Genomic DNA, 20,450 nt, shown 5'->3' on the forward strand with positions numbered 1-20,450 from the left:
GAGACTGCGGTGCACATCTCTGAGGGCATAACATACCATAACCTGGGCTGCAGCCCAAGGTGGGAAGTGAAAGTGCGTCTCCAGCTGCACGGTCTGTGCGTGCGCTGCTCATCGTGCTGAGCCAGGAAGTCACTCCCTATGTTTGCTCCCCCACTCGCCCCAACACACTTCAGTCACTTGCTTTGATCCCTGTGACTTTCCCTGCTTTGTAAAAGGAGCCTAACGAGTCTCTCACACCTAGCTTAAAAATAAGCTGTGCCTTGAAGTCATCTACTTGTGCCTTTTTTTGGTTGTATTTTATTGAAAAAGCTGGTATTAACATATTTATATTTTTATTCAACAACAGTTAGCTAATTTGTGCAACACAAAGAATGCAGCCATGAACAACAGCTTTCAAAACAATCAGATTTACCGACTTTACCATCATTTACTCTACACCACTGAAAGCTCAAACTAAAAAGAGAAAGAAAGTTGGAAACGTTCACAATGACGATGTTAACTTTCCGTACATTCAAGAAGACCAGGAAACAACTGTAGTAGCAAAGTCAAAGATGTGAATGAATACTGGTCTTTGAGAGATTTCTATTTACTTCCTCTGTAACCACTCTGTGTTATTTTGGTTGGGTGTTTCATTAGTTTTATAAAGCTCCGAAGATATATTTATTTCTTTAATTTTAACATGATCTTTTTGGTACCCAGAGCTGTAACAGGGTAAGGTACTTCAAATTAAAAAGGAAAGAAAAAAGAAAGGAGTTGTATTAAGAGCTGCTTTATAATAAGTTATCTATAGTCTCTTACTTGAGCACGGTGAAGGCTAAATACATGTTTTACAGAACTTCTACCTGTAAATGCCAATATGAGCTCAAAGCAATTTTTTTTTGAGCTGCAAAGGTTTGCAAAGGTTAATGAGGAGGCCAGAAGTCAAAGAAATCGAATGACGCCCTTAAGCAGCAGTTTGGCATGAGCAACTTTTCTATACAACTTACCACATCCTTAAACCTCTTTACAAGGAAAAAAAGCAGTTTTGTTGAATCTCGTTAGAATAAATATGTACACATCCTGTCCGTGCCTGCCAGAGCACACAGCATCTAATAAACAAACGTTCCTCATTCCCTTTAAATTAACCTACGCGATTCATACCGGATGTGTTCAGTATGGCTGGAAACCGATGCGCGTGCGTTTGTGCTTCCACACACAAAATGTACAGCACTGATGTAGAAAACTTCAGACAGGTTTGGCGTGTTGTGTTAAGATGTCTTATAAAAGAGCCACAGACTTGGCTTTTTCAGGTCTTTAAAGTAGCTTTTCACCCATCCTTTCCTCCAAAACAAAACAGGAAAGCATGCGGATCCCTTTATCAGTCTGTTCTCCACTTACCAAAGACATCAGTGCATAATGGCTTAAAGAAATGGTTTTGTTTTTTTTCTGAGGAGCTTTAATATGGGCTCATTAATGCCATCATCTCAGTTGTGCTCTCGTGTTTGTGATTTGCGAAGAAATCCTTTGGGATATCAGTTTTTCTTCCAGAGCTGTTAGGGAGGCAGACAGAACTTTCTTGTGCTTGAAGTTCTCCTAGCACTACACTGTTCCCATGGACTTCCCAAATGGAGCACATAATTCCATGTACTTTCATCCTATTCATTTGAAAGCAAAGACAGATCTGTAAGAGCTGTAGATCTCACAGTGATGTGTTTATGTGGAAGAAGGTTTGGTTTGGACTTTGTGTTTTCCTCTTTCTCCAGGAATACCCACATCACCCAGCACTGGGCTCGCTGACACCTCACAGTTCACTGAGCAAAGCCACCTCTCACAGCACCATTCTTCTTATAGCTACAGCTATCACGGCGTTGTTTGTATTCCCCATATGCCAGGACAAGAATAACCATTCTGCACTGAGCAAACATGGGATTTCCTGGAGTGGCCAGCAGAGCTGTGACTTTACTTCCACTGAAGTCAGGATTTGCCTCCAAGGACAGCACTGTTAGCCAAGGCTTCCAGAACTCCCCCCCCCAGGCGACAGTGTAGGCTTATGGATTAACTCTGCTGGGCTGTGTTTGAGCAGCCGGTCCCCGAGCAGCGGTAATGCCAAGTTAGGGGGAAAGCTGCTAAATATTAAACAGAGCAAAGAGACTGAGGAAGAACGAACTTCCTGAAACAAGTTGGCTGAGTAAGTCCAGCAGCCAGCTGCTTATTCACTCAGGAAGTCAAAGCACAATGTTAGTAATGTGAATACATAATACAAGAGTGTGAAGAAGGGAATGGGACAGGTGACACAGGGCAGCTTCTCACCAGCAGGAATTTGGGAGGCCCTTCCAAGGTGCCACGTGGTCCAAAGGGATGCGACTACTCATTCATTCGCGCACAAACAGGCTCAGCTTAGTTGAAAGATGGAAAAATGTTACTGAAAAAGAAATACTGATCAAAAGATTAAAGCAGAAGCTCTAACAGTGTGGTAAGTGTGGGCCGCAGAAGCAGGCAGTGCACCAGAACGACGTGGTCCTGTGAACCACTGAGACCCTCAAAGCACTGACAGGAGCTGAGGAGTCCCAGACCTCCTCAGAACACTCCCCAGCTGTGTAAGTGCCCCTGTGGGATTAAGGAACCGACACAGACCACGGGGCTGGATTTGCAGTCGTGCCTTTTACTCATACAGTTGCAGTGATGAGAATAGTTGGCTTGCCACCAGTAATGATACAGGCTGAGGGATGAAAGGATGCAACCTACAAATCCCACCACAGAAGCCCTAATTTTTGAGAAGATCACATCCTTTTACAACTCTCAAGAGGCTGGTTTGTAGATACAGAGGGGTATTGATAAACCTAGTGCATTTCTGAGTTCACTTTATCCTGAAATATGTAGAGATTGTTTGTCGCTGCTATAGCAATGATGTTCTCAGTCGGGTGCCACGCTGTGTGCAAGATCTTCTTAGTAAAGTCCAAACTGTCGACACTGATGTCATCTTTCCTCCGTTTGCCACCAACGCAGACTCTCCGGGGCTTGAGAATAGCGCGGGGTTTGCTGCTCTCGCGGGATGCCTCCAAGGTCACATCCCGCTTGGTGTTACGGTCAAACATTCGAAAGAAGTTGTTATATGCACCTGTCATGATGACACTGGGGAGAGAAAGAGAGGGTGGAGGGGAAAAAACAAAGATATAATTACAGAGCAGCTTGTGGGAGGTCTGCTAACACGAATTCCTCAGGACAGCTGAGCAGCGATGTCTGGATGTCTTCTGGTTTTAGCTGGGAAAGAATAAAACCATGGATTTTCCCCCTCCCAAAGTGAAGTTTTCTCCCTGCCAACGTCTCCTCCTTCCCTCTGAAAGTATTCAGTGAAATGTACAGTTTCCCCAGCAGTGGCACCGTGGCCATTCACACAAACCATCACAAGCCAGGACCCCAACTCCATGAGGCTGACTTCACAAGACAACGATGTGACGTGTCAGTGCGCCCTGTGCCACAGCCAGACCTCTTCTGACTCTGAGATTACCATGGATCCAGAGACAATCTTTTAAAAAGAAACAGAGTTTGCAAAGTACATTTCTTTTCAAAATAAAGCCTTTCTCTTTCTGAAGCTACAGACCTGTTGGCAAGTCTAGACACTTCTAAAATTAATGTATATAATACTTCTTCAAACTGAACGTACAGGTAAATAGGGTTCCTTTGTCTCTTGTATAGAAAGTGTGAAGGAGAATTCAAGCCAGGATGTATCTCTGCATCTTGGAAAAAGGGACAAGAACCTTACTTCACTCTGCGTAAGTCCCCCATTAATCAGCTTGAAATAATGGTTTCTTCGTTCCCCCATTCCCCAAGGGGAGGCATTTTGTCAGCAGCTGTAAGGAATTCAGGATTTCATCCTCGGCCCTCAGGTTACTGGATTCTTACACACACTCATGGACTTTAAAACCTTGCCTGAGAGCTCATCTCCTGCAAAGCTTTTCACTATCCACATCTGTGGGCATACTCTGCTCGCCTTTTCTGTCTCAGCTCCAAACACAGTGACTTTCAGCACTTCCATTCCAGAAGGGGAACCCACCCCAAACCACCAGGTAGGTCTCCATGGGAGGAGCTGCACACCGAGTTCAAAGACAGATGTGGGCAGTCAGTCGATATCTGCCTGCTCAGTACAGCCAAACAAGCATATTTCACGCACTCTGCATTTAACAAACTAATCTCCACCACGGGTGACAGCTGCACTGCTTTCATATTTTGCTGTCTCCTGCCTGGGGGGATCTGCTCAGCCAGCCAGCAGAGCTGCACACCCAGCAGTAGCACAACGCAAAGTGCGAGCTGTGCTCTCTGCCCTGCACACCAGCTCATCAGATTTGGTGCCCCTGCGTTGAGGAGCTGTCTGTCCTACGCTGCATGCGCAGCTCGCAGCCAGCATCACCTTCATCTGCTCTGGAGCCTTCAGGAGCTGCCGCAATACAAATGAGCAACGCAGCTCCGTCCTGCTCCGCGGTCTGCTGATGGCATGCAGCCAGCTGACAGGCTGCTTCCGCCCTGCGCCGGGCACCAGAGGCATTTGTCCATGGGCAGTAGCAGCTGCAGCGGGGCTGTCTGCAGACACACCCCATCCCTGCCTCACCTGGCACTGTGCTGCTTATTGAGCTGCACCTGAGCAATCTCATGGGCTAAACAAAAGAACAGGCAGCCTGACAGCTTGATAAAACGTATCCCAGAAGCTGCAGAAAGCCTATTGATCAAGATTAGTGCCCACTTCAGAAACTGAATAAACAGCAGTAAATCTAATGTTTCACTCCTTCCTAATCACTGTGCCTTGTCGCTGGGGCTCCTGCTACGATGGTTATTCACAACATCAAAAAGCAGAGGTGGTTTCCTATCCCCGCACTACCATGACTGTGATGCTGACAGCCCAGCCCAGCACCGGGGGGGTCTGAGCTGGGGCTGCAAGGCCCCAAGAGCCTGCAGAGCTGCACTGGGGGATTGGTGCTCCTGGGCATGCAGCCTCTGCACCAGATGCAGCCAGAACTCATCAGGGGAGTGGTGCTCACACAGGCAATGGACCAATGCACCAACAGCACAGATAAGTGCTTGTCAAAAATCTTTTTTTAGGTTTTGCTTGCAGTAAAGCTGCTTTTACAGTCCATTTGCGTTTTAATTTCTTCAGCTCATATATTTTTTAAAGTCTGTTTCCTCTGGTTGGATTCATCGCAGGGCTTTTTTTAACATATGTAGATGACTTCTTTTCATGCTGGCCCTGTTTTTCTGTATTTTAATGGCTCAGTAAAAAATAGCATTATGGAAATGAGAAAGTGTCCGTTCTTGTTCAAGGTCACAAACCCAGATGGATTATAACCTTACCTGCTGCTTAAAATAACATTAAAGAGAGTAAGAACTCAGTGCAACCCTGCAATTTATTCTTGTTCAGGAAAATGTAATGTACAGTGACGGAACGTATGCCATAAGGAGGATTTATATATGTATATCTGCATATACAGAAATAGCAGCTGAATATAGGTAGTGCCTGCCCTGTATCTCTGGCCACCTGCTCTGCATAGCAGTGTTACCACGAGCTCCTGACCCACACCCTTCCCAGTGAGGCTGGTCCAAGAAACCAGAGCTCCCCACCCAGAAGTCCCCCACCCCAACCCACAGAAGCCTGAGGCAGCACCCAAATGAGCCCTGGCTGAGAGCCTCTGAACCTCTGATCGCACTCAGAAGTACAGTCAGAGGGACCACCTCAGCTGTGCAGGGACATTCAGGGCTCCCAACACAGCAGTGGACCCTAAGGAGCATGCAGAAGCAAAGCTGCTTTTTAAAAAAGCATGAGTTAATAACTAAATATACAAATATATGTGTATGTTTTTTTAAAAAGGCTCTAACCCCATGGGAGCTGAGCCTCCCTCTCTGCCCACTGCTCCAAGTAGGCTCCAAGAATCACAGAATCGTTAAGGTTGGAAAAGACCACCGAGATCATCCATTCCAACCATCAACCCACCACCCCATGCCCACTAACCACGTCCCTCAGTGCCACATCTCCACGGTTCCTGAACGCCTCCAGGCATGGTGACCCCACCACCTCCCTGGCAGCTGTGCTAAATTTACATCTCTGAGAGCAAACCATTATTTACAAGCGGAACAAATGTATTCTTACAGGAGGAAGGAAAAATCCATTGCAGTCCAACATCAACGTATTTCCTGTTCTGCCAACCTCAGGTGTGTCCAACTGGCCCTCAGCATTTATACTGAACTGCAGTGAGGTTTTTTTCCACACTACATTCAGCCATTGAGCTCTCCTCAGTCAGTCACTGAGAACCAGCATACTTTTGCCTTTCTCAAATCTCTGTTACTCCCCTACTTTATTCAGATTTCTTTACTGCAAGCCAAGCCCTTTAATATCATCCATGTAGCAGCCCTTCCCAGTACACAGACAGTTTTAATCACTACAACTTGATTCAGCTGCCTTGACTCTGAAGCTCTGGGATTATCAGTTAGAATTAGGGCTTGCTTAAAAACCCAATCATACACTGTTCTGTTTAGGTTTTAAAACCTGCTTTGGGCCAATTCTGGCTCAGATCAGTCTTCTGAGCTGCGTGACAGTTTCTTCTTCACATATAGATCTCTATTGTCCAGAGAAGTCCAGCTCATGTCAGAGCTTCCCCCCTTCACTGCCAGTCAAGAGCTCACAGGATGAGACGAGGCAAGGTCTGGGAAAGCTTCAATGGCCAGCACAGGGCAGGCTGAGAGACCATGGAAAAATGAAACCAGCCCTGCCTGCCCCCTAAGGCTCTGAGGGGAAGACTTACCACTGGATCAGAGCAGCGCTCACCGCAGCTGCCTCCAGACTGCTGTCCTGAGTCTCTGCAGAGCTGCCCCTCCAGGCACCCAACATGGAAGGGGCCATTTCCTCCACCTGTAACCATCTGCCCAGTTATGCTGAGCCCCCACACCTGCAAGATTTCAGTACCATCTAATCTACCCTGCTACCTTCTAGGACTAACACGCAAGGCCTTACATCTTCCTGTGACGATCCTGAGAATCGCAGAACAGCTTAGGTTGGAAGGGACCTTAAAGACCAGCTGTTCAAACCCTGCTTGTGGTTAAGACTGGAAATAAGAGGAACTCCCAGCCCTCCCAGGCTAGCATGAGTCATGCCAAGCCCCGATGTCCCCCAGCAGAACAGAGCGCAGTGCCAGCACGAACAGGCAGTGAGCAGCCCTGCCCTGGGACCTGCCAGTCCCACCTGACAGAGCGAAGGCTGGTGGCTGTACCCCAGGATGACTGGCATTTCAGTAGGGAGGGGCTGACTGCACAGTGCTGTGTGGCTTCATTCATCTGCTTACAGCACAGCACTAATGGTGATGGCATTCAGAAGCCTGCCATACACCGTTCAGTGCAGTCTTAAAAACAGAACAGTCACTCAGGTATTCATTTGCTACTATGTAGAATGCACTACATTAATTTTTCTTTTACTTATTCCTTCAGTATATCACAAACAAACAAGGAAAGATTTATAAATACTAATTTTTGAGGTATAACTGAATAAAAGAACGGGTAAGTAGCAGGGTGCTGGGGGTTGTTACTGAAAGCCTTGACTTCGGAGTTGAATGGAAGAATCGAACGCAAGTGGCATACAAAGCAGAGCTCACGTATCTCCACAGTCACGTAATGATGTATATACAATAAAGATGGCATGATTTTAGTGTAATATACTCCACCACAGATAATATGTGCTCATCTGGCTGAATTACTGTAAGACCTCTGCCTGACTCTCTCCCTGACCACTGTTTCTGCCCAAGTGCCTGCTGATTAATGTGCCCTTCAGCAAATGAGATAGGCTCTGTCTGATCAGATTAGTTCCTGTTCATTGGAGAAACTGAGCATCAATCACGTTCTAATCAGAGCTCATGAACATTGATTTTTTTGTAAGCAGCCTCACCATCAGGTTCTATCATTGCCTATGCCAACTCCTTAATAACGACAAAATTAATAAAAACTATTTTATCCCAAGTAATAAGCATGCTTTCATTTTTAAATGAACAAGCTTTTCACTTTATCTTGTCACCGTAAACTCTGCAAAGGATAGAAGTAACATGTTTAGAACTGCAATTATTACTGCTATGAATATGATTTAATGCCATAAACATTATATTGTAGCATCTCTTAGTAATACCACTGTTAGTAAGCATTGCTTACCTTTAGCAGAAAGGCTTTGTTGAAAAACATACACCAAAGGATCAAAGTAAGTGACTTAACTATTCAAATGAACTGCTCTCTAATAGCTGCTGGTACCCAAATGTAATGTAAATTACGATCCACCAAAGCCAAAATAATCTTGTAGTGTGTAGCAAAATGATAAAATGTTTGCTGTGCACAGGAGCAAGGAACTTAGAAGATTGAATATGAATTTCATCACCTCAAAAGATGAGCATCAGCACTGGTATATTTGACTCTTAAAAAGAAACAACTAAACTAGAGCAGATCCTTATCTTCTGTCAAACGTTCCAGCCACTCTACAGAATGCCTCCTTACACTCGAGAGCAGCATATTGTGCTTAGTGACAGATCTGGTAATTGTGCACGGCTAACAACCCCCTGATGTTTGGGCAGTACAACAAATTAAGCCCTCACAGTGCAAGGCTCCCACTTAATAATTACTTACTGCGCTGATCTTTCTGATCTGTCAGGTAGGAGCTAAAATATTACACTCATTTTACATCCTGCTATTAAATAAAACTTGTGTTATTAGCAGGCAGCCATTCAGACAGTGGTTTTGCTTCATCAGCGTGGATGGCAGCACTTCATGCGATGAAGGCAGAAGGACTCTGGGCCACGTGGCTGCCCATCCTGCACGACATACTGGGAACTCCCTCTGAGGATAGGCAAAATGGTCTGAAAGGACCTGAATGGCCTGAATGTTTGTTCAGGTTTCAGAATATCTGAATTATTTGATTTGTCCCTGTTCATTGCAGGGCAGCTGGACTAGATTACCTTTAAAGGTCCCTTCCAACTCAACTGATTCTGTGTTTCTATTCTATGATTGTGTGATTCTTCGTATCAGATTTAGACAGCGGTTGGCACCACTGAAAGGCTTTTACTTTGGTATTTCCAGTAGAACCAAACTACCAAGCAGGAACAAGCAGCACTCAGAATCTCTGGAGTCAACCCATCTTCTCATGCACGATGTTGGGAGGTCAGAGAGAAGCTCCAAAACCAGGCTCTTCCCCTCATATTTTTGTGGGTTGTTCCCACTTTCTGACCACACTGAAAACAACTGCTGGTATCCCAAGTGCAATGATAATCTAGGAAGCATGTTGTCCAGGGTGGTTCATCTACATGTTTTTAAATGGCCTGCAGTTTGTATCATGGAGTATACTCAACACTGAGTTAATCCTGGTGAGCAAATATTACCGAGGCACGCATCCCTGCTCCCTGTGACACGAGATGGACTGCTTTCCCCAAAGGTGAGGCTAAGTGAGCTGAAGGCACAGCTCCAAGCTCTCTGAGCACGCTAAACTGACTGGCAGCACTTGCCTTTTGGCTCCCAGCTGTGCTGAGCCAACGAGTCACTGTGTGCCATGCAAACCTGGCTTGTGCCCCCTCTCTCATGCATTCTACAGTCTGCTAATCCCTTCCATGGAGTATGAATGTCCCCATGAGTTGTTTTCAACTGGCAAAATGGAATTTCGTGCTTTCTTCCAGCTAAAATCCTCGCCCTTACTTTATACTCCTGGATTCACTCATTTTTATCATCCCCGTCCTCTAGGCTGCCTAGTTCTTATAATGCAATATCCCCACTGTCCAAAGTACCACCACTATCTGCGAGCAATAAGGTACTGCTGAATTCCACCCTCCCTCTCTCTCCTTCTCATTTGTGTCAGTATCTCTTGTGAAAAGATTTAACAAGATGCTGTAATCAAGATACAAACAGGACCCACTCCTTGCATTCATAAAACCGGGGAGCACATAAAGTATAAGCTGCAGAAGAATCAGTGTGAAGGTGGCAGCAGTTTGCAGAGAATCAGTGGTCTGTCTCTGCTTTTTCTCTCTCCCCATTTCCAATAAATGGACTGGATTTTGGAAAGAGCTCATGTAAACGCAGGATCACACGTAAGCTTCCTCAGTACGCTGCTGAGGTTGTGTGCATCACCTGCATTCTCTTCAATTCTTGCACCTACCATTTTAGGCAAAAAAAAAAAAAAAATTGAATTTGTTTTCCCATAAGGCATGAGCCAAGATCAAAAATATATATATGCATCATGTCCATGGATGCTGGAGACACAGCTACACCAATAACCATGTGCCTCCTATCAGCCTGAGCGCAACCATGCAGAAATAGAAATTTATATGGAAAATAACCATACATAATGCCTTACTTTTTGAGTGGTCCATCCTACGGAGGGTGCTCTTTTGCTAAATGAAGGCAATGGTGGACATAAGGATGGATTACCTGTCTGATCCATTCCATGCACATTCAAACTTGTCAAAGATGCAGTCGTTTTCATAGAGGGAACACAACTTGCTCCTAAGGTAATCGTGGACCTGTTTTGTAGAAAACAGCAGCTGTTATCCATGAAACAACACAACCAACTCCAAAGCCAGTCCCCTACTCCCTGCTTTATCTCTCGCAGTCACTTGCAAATTATGCTGCACAGATTGGTGACTCTGCAGAAGATACTGTGTTTGAAGAAGCTATCCACGCCTTCCCACAACCCAATTAACCAGGTGCTGCAGAATTATTGCTGCAGGAAGGCATGAAGCATACCTTCCTCAGCAGGCTGCAAACCACCCCTCCACAACACACTTGTTTCTCGCTTGGCTGATTTTCTCAATGCCAGCCTAATTCCCAAAGATGTTTCACCACCTGATGCCCTAGATGTGCTAATTAACGTGCACGAAATCTAATTTAAATTGTAACAAATTTGTCACATTCCAAAATAAGTGGATTATCGCTTCTTGTGGCAGAAGGAACCTGGCTCCATTAAAAGAACCTGTCGCGTGTGGTAATACACACATTTGGGAAAGGTATTTTAGAAGCAAAATACAGCACAAGGCTGCAGTTCCACAGGCTGCGAATTAGAACACTAATTTAGCCCAAGGACATTTACTATTTGGCTGAGACTTAAAAACAACACTGCACATTCTCACATAAATACTTGAAAAGTGGGATTAACCAGGAGAAGACCTCTCCTCTGGGTTGAATAAGAATTCTCATAAAGAGACAGACCTCACGCAAACTGTTTCAGCCCTTTGCTGAATTTGATTAGTTTTCCTTCTGGATGATTGGTTTCCTTTTGCATGGAAATAATGAGCTACAGAACCCCTGCCTAGGTGAATTTATGGATGCGCTCTCATTCCTGGTGTTTTCTTCTAGCAGTTGCAGAAACTGTAAAACAAAGCTGTGTGGAGGGCCTCCAGGGACACACAGCAACCCGACAGCACTGCTGAGCTCTGGCACAGGGGCACTGGCTTTGTGGGTCCATACAAACTGCTCTGTTCCTGGCCATCTGAATAAGGGTCTGCTGACTGCGATTCTTCCTGCACACCCCCAGCACCCTCCTCTGCCCTGAAGAGCATTTACCTCATAGGTCAGAATATTCGGAACTGATGCAGTTTATTGCACCCTTTGTAATTAAATCCTTTCACTTTCTCTTTACTTAGAGCTTTTTTGTGCTACCACCATCATTTACAGAACTGGAGCTCTTTCCATTACCACGTTTGTGAGCTCCCAGTATGCGGAAGAAACACAAAGGTTAAGGCAGGTAAAGAAAGCAGATCATATTTGCCTGCTGACTGCCATTTCTAGGCCTCCCTAGTTCCCACTTCCAGCAGCCATCTGTCATGACCACTGTAATGCACACACCCTCTGCAATGCGTGTCCGACTCCGCAGCTCAGAGCTGTGCCTTTCATCAGCTCTGCCAAGAAGCATTTTGCATATTCTCTCTCGGTTGTCTTGCTGATTTCCTCAAGGTCTCAGCCCCTTTTTCTTGGCTGACTCCCAGATGGCCTGGGACAGCCCTTTGGTCACCACATTTGACCACATTCAGACCCTCAGAGACTAGGAAAATCCAACAGAAAGCACTTAACTTTCACCTTGCATTCATGCTCATCTGCCACAACAGATTGGGGGTAAAATCAGATTTGCTTCATCTGTACATATTGTTCTTTCCACATCCCAGTCCCAAGCAAATTCATTGCTAACCCCAGGCATTCTCCCTTCCTTCACTGTGCTGTTCTAGGTCAGACCTTCATGGAATTATCAAGTCATTTTCTGCTATGGAATTACACAGCAATACGACTACGTGGGGAGCTATTTCACTGGGACCAACTATTTACAATCAAGAATTGTGCTTAAGTGAAACATTAGTCCAAATCCCTATACAATAAATCCTGCCAAAAGCAGATCAAGCTATTATCAGCTCCGAACATATTCACCTCTGGTAGCTGCTGGTATGGTTCTGCTGGAATCATTCACCTGGGCAGCAGGAAAAGAGCGTCCTTTCAGGCAGGGATGCCTTGCAATGTTCAAGCACTGGCAACTCTATTGTATTGCTCTCTGTGCTGTCCAGGGCACCATATTCTGCCTATTTTTTTTTTCTTCTATGTGAAGCATAAACAGAAGACAACCATGTTTGAATCACTGTCAGCAGAAAAAATGTTTCTGCAACAGCTGCTCGATGCAATAGCAGTCTTTTGGCCACAGCACTGATAACAACTCTGCAGCTGAAAAAAGATCAGAGGTTGCTGAGAGCAGTTGGACTGTGTGAATCCTACACAGACCTATGCTATGGATTTCCTAAGGCCTCTGAGCTGTGGATTCTCCTCATTGGGTTACAGCACTTGAGACTGCATCTGCATGCTCTTCACAAAGCACTGAAAAAGAAAGGCAATCTCTGGATTAAAGTAATGCAGCCAGAACACAGTTCTGTTTTCTTTGTTCTGACTGCAATACCTAGTACTGAGAAATTCACATTATAATCAATTTCCACATCTCAGCATGGAGAAATGTAACTTTTTAATTGGCCCCACTGTTGGGTGTCAGACTGATTTAAAGGTGGCCAGCTTGCTTCATAGCTAGCAACAGCAGGAAATAAAAGCAGATGGCAAAGCCAAGATGAACAGGTTGGCTTGACCAGCTATTCCTCTCTGGGGAGAAGGCTGCCTACTCCATTAGCATGAATATAAAATAATATATTATCTAAGTTCCTAAAACCTGAGATACAATTCTTTTCTATAAAACACTGTCTCACTCTTACCCTCCCCACTCGATTTTTACAGCATATCAACTTTTCAAACACATTTAGCATTGCAAACACTGCCATTTTCAGAGCAAAACCAATTCTGTCATTTTAAAGATACACAGGCTCAGAGTTCCCAATGCTAACAGGAGATACAGCACAGGGTATCCACTGAAATGCAACGGGTGCACTGGAAAACATTGCCCACATTGTCTACTGAACACTTTCTAATACCCACCTCCAATATTACTGGTGGTTGTTTTGACAAGACTCACCACCAAATTCTCCTTATATATTATTTTAAATATAATCTTCATAGTAGTTACTGTGAACTGCTGTGCCCCACTTGCCACTGGACACGAAGTTCCACAGTACTGCAGGACCATCTCTATGCATAAGCCACATGAATGACATTTTCCCTTCTTTTCACACTCTTCTGTAGGTAGCTTAACAGCTTTTTCTCACTGCATGTTTGTTACAGGCATTTTCTGTGTCCCAGACACATTTTCCCTTTTGAAGGCAGAGTCACAAGCTCAGACCTCCACTGCCAACTAGAACAGATGTCAGAGCACAAACGCAGCACTGGCTGCAGCCACTGGCATTTTGTCTGGATAATATCACAATGAATTCAGGCAACCAGATGTGTCTGTCTGGCATTCACGAAGTGCTGTGTCAGTGGTAATGTCAGGGTTTAACAACGATCTCTTTTAGAACTAGGCACAAGGGAGAAATGTATAGTGAAGTTTTGAAAAAAAGTTCTGAAATGATAAAGGTGTAAACTCTCAGCAGTCCCAGAGGGAGCAGAACACTAATCAATTCACAACATCCTTTCCTCACTTGCTTTCAAATGTTAATAGTAGAATACATCAACTGAAAATGGATGCCGAAGTGAAGAGATGATTTCCCTTGCTGGAAGCATTGTTTCTCTTTCAAGAGCCCATTCCACACTGTTATCCTGATTCCCTAGGAGTTGCACATCTTTCTTTACTACTGCTGAAATTGTCCTTTTGCAACTGCAAGGATTCCAGTATCAGGACTTTAATCACAATGGTTAACAACTCTTAACTTGCAGTTAATCAAAGCAAGCAGGAAAAGCTTAAGAAAATACTTACAGTTAACTTGCAGTTTTTTAATAGAGAAATGTTTTTCTATCATTGCATTTCAGTGAAGAGGTGGTCAGTAGGAGACACCTACCTGGTACGTTTCTACAGGCTTTGTTTCCATGTTCAGATCCCAAACCTTGACAGTGAGGTAATCTCTTGTTAGCATGTATCTACCGCTGTGACTGAATTTGACATCTGACACTGAAGAGATAATTTCTGAAAAAAATGATCTATTACTGGGGTCTTCTGGTTCTTCATAAACTGTTTAAAGAAAAAGAAGCAAGGGAGAGATCAGAATTCTACAGAAGAAACACTTTGTTACACAACCTGTACTGTGTATTTCTTGTGAAACAAGGTAATCCACTACACAGAAGCACACAAAATAGAATTAATTCTATGCCCGGCACCTTTATCCTTTCTTTTTCATCTTTCTATGAACGTTATCTTATCTTCATATAAAAATACAAACATAAGCTTCAAATTTACAGTAATTAACCTTATCACTGTGGTCCCAAAGCATCTCTTTGGGAAACTACATAAAATACAGCGTGCAGTTGACTACAGCTACAGAACAGCAAGGCTGCTCACCCGTGGGCATCCATCCTGGGGTTCCCACATCCTGTTTTCTTAAACGTAACAAAAAATGCAGTTGTTGCTGTCACACAGGAGGTGTACAAGGGCCATGACACCCCTGTTGGTTGTCTACAATCATGATATTGATGACTCATGTTGAATTGCCATTATTGAAACAACTCTTTTTTGTGAACCTCACCTCATTTGTTACAAGCCCATTATACTAACCAAGATCTCTTCATCCTTCCCCAAAAATCCCTCACAAATTCTAGCCCTGCCAGAGCTCGGAACTGAGGAGACCAGGTGGTGCTGGTGTCAGGTCCTATAGCAGGACACAGATGGCTGAAGAGAACATAAAGGCATAAGTCAACTCCTAAAGGAGCCCTGGGCCATTCCGTGGCCTTTCTACAGAACTCTGTAGCCCTGTGATTCAAATGACTTCACGTGGTGAAGTTCAGTAGGAAGTCAAAATTTCAGTCCTTCAGCTACCAGTAAAATCCTAGAATTACGAAGGTTGGAAAAGACCTCTAAGATCATCCAACCCTCCAACCGTTCACCTATCACCAATGTTTCTTGCTAACCATGAAATCATGTCCTTCACTACAACATCTACATGTTTCTTTAACACCTCCAGGGCCAGAACCATGCTGTGAGTCAGTATGGTTCTGGCAGCTATGTCTAGAATATTCTTTGAAAACTGGCAATTTGGTGAGCCTGACTTCCAAGTTACAAAAGCAGGTGAAGAAAAGCCATTTCACAGAATCACAGCATCCTTAAGATTGGAAAAGATCTCCAAGTTCATCAGATCCAACCATCAACCCAACACCACCATGCCGTCTAAGATGAGATGTGCTGAAAGTAGAACAACTTTTTGCTGTCAGTCAAAACAGACTTTTTTGTGCAGTCCATTGGGATGTTTTTTTTTCTCAGTTCATTTATCTATAGCTATGATTCAGCCTGTTGAAAGCAACAGAGTTACACTTTCCATCAGGTGAAATAATCAGCGGAAAGTTAAGGGTGAGTATGTGGGCGATGGATGAGGGGGTAATGCAAAAAAATGATGGGCAATTTTCTTTGGGGGTGTGCAGCGGAATGCAGCCAGGCATGCACATGGGAATAAGGTCTATATTTGTACATGTACAACACTTCTAAATGGCTCTGAACTATTTCAAAAGAGGGGGAAAAACTTTTCAGACAGACTGTAAACGAGCAACTTTAAATAGCTCTTCAAAAATTTGCCTAGACATTCTGCAAAGTAGGTATTTTGTAATTATCCTGTCAGATTTTCAATAGAATTCTGACGAGCACGAAGCAATTATCATTTCTCATACCTCTTGCCTTTAATCTGTCCAAACTACGTACTTGGTTGGCAAGAATTTCATCCTCCTAATTATGATGTGAAGTTGCTATTAAAACCAGAAAAGAAAAAGAAAACCTAACTGAACTACACCTTCATTTAGAGCTTAGATGTGTTTTCTCAGTTCTATGTGTCTCATCATCCAACTGCCAGTGATTAGAAGAGAAGTAATATTTGTACCTGGATGCTCTGTGTTTTGTTAATTAATGATATTAAGCCATTTCATCCCTTATCTGCACTGTTTATTGCTTTTCTAGCCTCACCACAGTTAATATTAGAATGACTTAGATTAATTAAGCTGCACCAACTACTGCAGGCATAAAAGCCCAATATCACTGCAGAAAGAAAGGCAGCAATTCTATGAGCAGAATTTCTTTGCAGGTATGCCCTACAGTAGCATAACTAAAGGAGGAGAATTGTTAAAGGAAATCAGGAGCAACTCTCGGTGTTACAAAGGAAGTGCAGCAACTACAGCATGCCTAACAACAGAACAGGGCACTGAGTGGCCTCAGGAAATGAAGGTGAGACAGAGCACTTATGGTTCAGCTATCTGTGGTTTAGCATCAATGCAAGGGAACATGCACACTGCAGAAAGGCACACTGTCAGAATGGCTAATAAAGCTAGGCACCTGGAGGCAGAACAGCAATGAAGGCCATGTACCTGGTACGTTAATTCAGGCAAGCAACACAGATCTCGCTGGACTAGAATTTGGAATCTGAACTTCACTGAGATTTGACTGCAAAGTCTACTACACCCCCCAATTGATTCCTTGATTATTTCTAGGGCAGACACCATTCCTGCAATGTGCAGTCCCTTTCTGCCAGGCTTCCTGCTCCCAACTTGAAAACCAGGGTAGCTTTGCACAGAATTCCACACTTTGGGCAGAAGGATGGGCTGGGAGAGGAATACTTGCCAGAGCACTGTTTTCCTGAATTCTGAAGAAAGCCCGAGGCATAAAAATATGTTCTTTCCCAAAAGGAGCTGCCATCTGCTGAAAAGCTCTCATCTCATTTAAAAAACGATGATTGTTACTGTGCCTTGGATTTCTATGACCTAAATGTAGACTATCGGTGGCTGCGAAAGGCACTGCCAAAGCGTGCACTTACTGTGCAGAAATATATGCAGATATCTACAGTTTTATCACAGGAAAGTGATCAATCACACAGCATCACTGCACACATCACTGAAGAACAGCAAGCAGACTGTAACTAAGTGATATTTTAGGAGTCAACCAGCTATGAAACCCTAGCAATAGACAAAATATAACGTCAGACTCAGAAAAAGGCTCGTGGCCTCAAAAAAGATCTTTCTCTTTTTGTTGGTCCCATTTCCAAAAGTTCACATTTTTGATGCAGTCACCAATACCACTGAAAATTACTATTTTGTTTGCAGGCCTGAGCTTTAGTCACCACAGGGTCTATATTCTGGCACATGTTGTATGGTAACTGTTGAGTCACAGCCTGAACCACTGATTGAGCACCTGGGGAAAGGACCTGGTCAGCCTTGAGAGCACAGGCGAAGGCAATTCAGCTGTGTGACCTGAAGGGCTGCAGCCTGGCTGCACCTCTCTTAGACCTCGTTTAAGTGCTGACTGCCACTGGGGAAATGTCTCTGGTTGGAGATCTGTCCCTTGTGGGGTCTTTCCTGTGAGCCTAGATCTTCAGAGATAGGTAAGTAAGTACCTTTACTTCTCCTTTGAAATACTATCCTATCCATGCTAGTCCTTTTGCTGTTATACTCCTGTATCACCCATCCACTACATGATTGTAACATGAATTTTAAAAAACAATAATGCTAAAGATGGCTTATAGGGTAGGTGCAGCGTCACAGTCCAAAACAGCACACACAATCCTGTATTCCTCCCCAGATCATCACAAGGAATACAGGTGATCCTTTATGCTGTATTAATTATATTAAAGGCTAATGCCTCAGCAAAATTTTCAGAACTCCTCTCACATCCCTTTTCCTCTTGCCTTCACTCCTACCCAGATGAAACAGAAGCATGAGCTCTTCACAGCACGGCTGCAAGAGAGATAGTTCCCGAATTCAAATGTGAATAATGTCTTTCAAAGCACAAAGAATAAAAGATCTATTAAAGGGAAAGCAATAACAGTATCTGAGATAATATGGGGCAAGGGATTAAGAAAGCTATCTATTTGAGATGATGAAAGTTTATCTGGAGGTACTTTTTATTTTCTACAGGAATTTATAAATGTATAAGGGCTTGATGGCATAAAAGAAAAGCCAACTATAATGAGTTAAACAAATCTTTCATTGCTTTTGAAGGGGAGAAATGTAGAGTATAAGCTTTGGCAAAATGTTGTTATTGTGGCCTGAGCACTTGATGATAACTGCAGAGGTTTACTGTGAAGTATCAGTAAACAAAACAAAGAGAGAAAGAGAGCTGGCAAGGGGAAGGCTCTGATAATACTGTGTACTCCTTGAGGCATGAAAACAGGAACCCTGAAGATGTCTGTTACTACCAAAAACCAAAAGCACAACTGTGGATAAAAACAACTTTTTGCTATTACAGAGCCAAACAGATTTAAAAAGAAAACCAAAGATGAATCATGCCTACATGTATTTCAGAACACATGATTAGCTGAAAAGAAAACAAAAACACCTAAGGATGATGCCTTAGCAGCTTCACAGAGTTGGTAAGAAATTTCATAGGACAAAAATTATAACCAGTCTTATAAAATATAACACAGAACAAAGGTTCTCTTCCAGCTATGTTCTATTTAAGGGCAAAAACCTTCCTGAGATTCTTCCTAGAGAATACTGTTAAAAGTTTGTATTCTGCCCTGAGAACATCTATTTGTACAAAAAAAAGGATGAAAAAGTGAAACTGGACTGACTACTCACTGCTTCTCCTGTTTAAAAACAAACAAGCAAACAAAAACCTGCCATAGATATTGAAATAACAAGTGTCTATAGTTTTCACACGTACAGTCGATGGCACTTGAAGGATCTGGCATTACGTAGGCTGAAGTACCTGGAAATCCTGCACCATGAGCTCCCAGCTCCCTGCCCCCTTTCAAAGACAGTTAACAGATGTTCAACATTCTCCAGCTCCTGCTCAAGGGTCACGGCTACACATTGGTGAAGACAGTTTGGGGGAACTCCAGAAAGAAAGGAGGGCAACTGATGAATAGGGAGGGGACTGCAGAGACCAGAGCCAGGAAAGATGCTGGAACAACAAAGGGAATCATTTGCTTTGTCCTGCCATGAATGTAGACTGCAGCTAGGCTGAATTAAGGGCTTCTTGCAGATAACCTCCAGGTTACACACAAACACTCACAATAGGTGTTTTTCAACTGGATGCATACGAACTGGCAGTGGGTCAGGTATTCTCTCAGCGGGCTTCAAGCCACACCAGCACAGAAAACAGATGCAGTCCCAGGCCGAACAATTTCTCACCTAAATTCTCTCTTTCAGTCAGATCCCAAATGGAAATGGCTGCAACATCTAATAGAAGTGTGCTGAAAATGGTAATGAGAATGGTGAAATCTTGCCCTTCTGAACAACGCAGCCAGGCAGCTTACCAGAGAGTCAAGAGCCAAGATGCTCTCTTGAGAGCTGATAAACAAGAATTTTTAAACATCCTTTTTTTTTTTCCTGGACTACATGGTTATATTAGTGAAAACTTTCTTATAAAATACGACTCTAAGCTAAAATCTTACCACTGACTGACACACACTACTAAATTTAGATGGCGAATTAGCACAGATTCCCAGGAAAGCTGTGATCTGCCCAAAAACTAAGCTAAATGTCAAAGTTACATAAAAGCATGAACACTTTTTTGTAAACTATTTTCCACCACAGAAAACATGAAACCAATGTTATTTTTTTTGTGCGTGTGTGCCATTTAGATTCAATTTGCTCACAGCTTGAGTTATGCTTAGTTCTGGTCTTATCTCTAAACTGGGAAAGGACCAAAGACACAAAAACAGGCAACAGCAATCACCAAAAGCATCAAATGAGCACAGAACAGCTAAATAGAATGGGAACCCTCAGTCTAGGCTGCTTTGAGTGGTCTGTAATTTTGAGTGGCACAGGATGGATGGATAGGGAAGGACAGGTACCCTTGTATATGTCTGTTCCAATCATCAAGCAGGGGTCAGCAAGGGGAACTAGGAAAGGGTAAGTACAGAACAGGTGGGAGCAGACATTTCTCCACACTACGCCTCATTAAGTTCAGGAGATTTCACTGACAC

The 20,450-nt window shown here is 43.6% G+C and overlaps 1 protein-coding gene across 5 annotated transcripts in view; it reads right to left on the minus strand.

Moving 5' to 3' along the window:
- Positions 1-286: 286 nt before the first annotated feature.
- PPP2R2C (protein phosphatase 2 regulatory subunit Bgamma) overlaps positions 287-20,450 on the minus strand; it is a 170,469-nt gene continuing 150,305 nt past the window's right edge. For all 5 annotated transcript variants that reach the window (XM_042871960.1, XM_042871963.1, XM_042871961.1 and 2 more), the window contains 3 exons: positions 14,394-14,563; positions 10,411-10,502; positions 287-3,111 (listed from right to left, as the gene is read on the minus strand). In XM_042871960.1, the coding sequence (XP_042727894.1) occupies positions 2,820-3,111; positions 10,411-10,502; positions 14,394-14,563 (554 nt within the window). In that variant the 3' untranslated portion in view covers positions 287-2,819. The remainder of the gene's footprint in view (positions 3,112-10,410; positions 10,503-14,393; positions 14,564-20,450) is intronic.

This window comes from Lagopus leucura, unplaced genomic scaffold (assembly GCF_019238085.1).
Source record: "Lagopus leucura isolate 7727_CA_CO unplaced genomic scaffold, USGS_WTPT01 Super-Scaffold_100004, whole genome shotgun sequence".
NCBI lineage: Eukaryota > Metazoa > Chordata > Aves > Galliformes > Phasianidae > Lagopus > Lagopus leucura.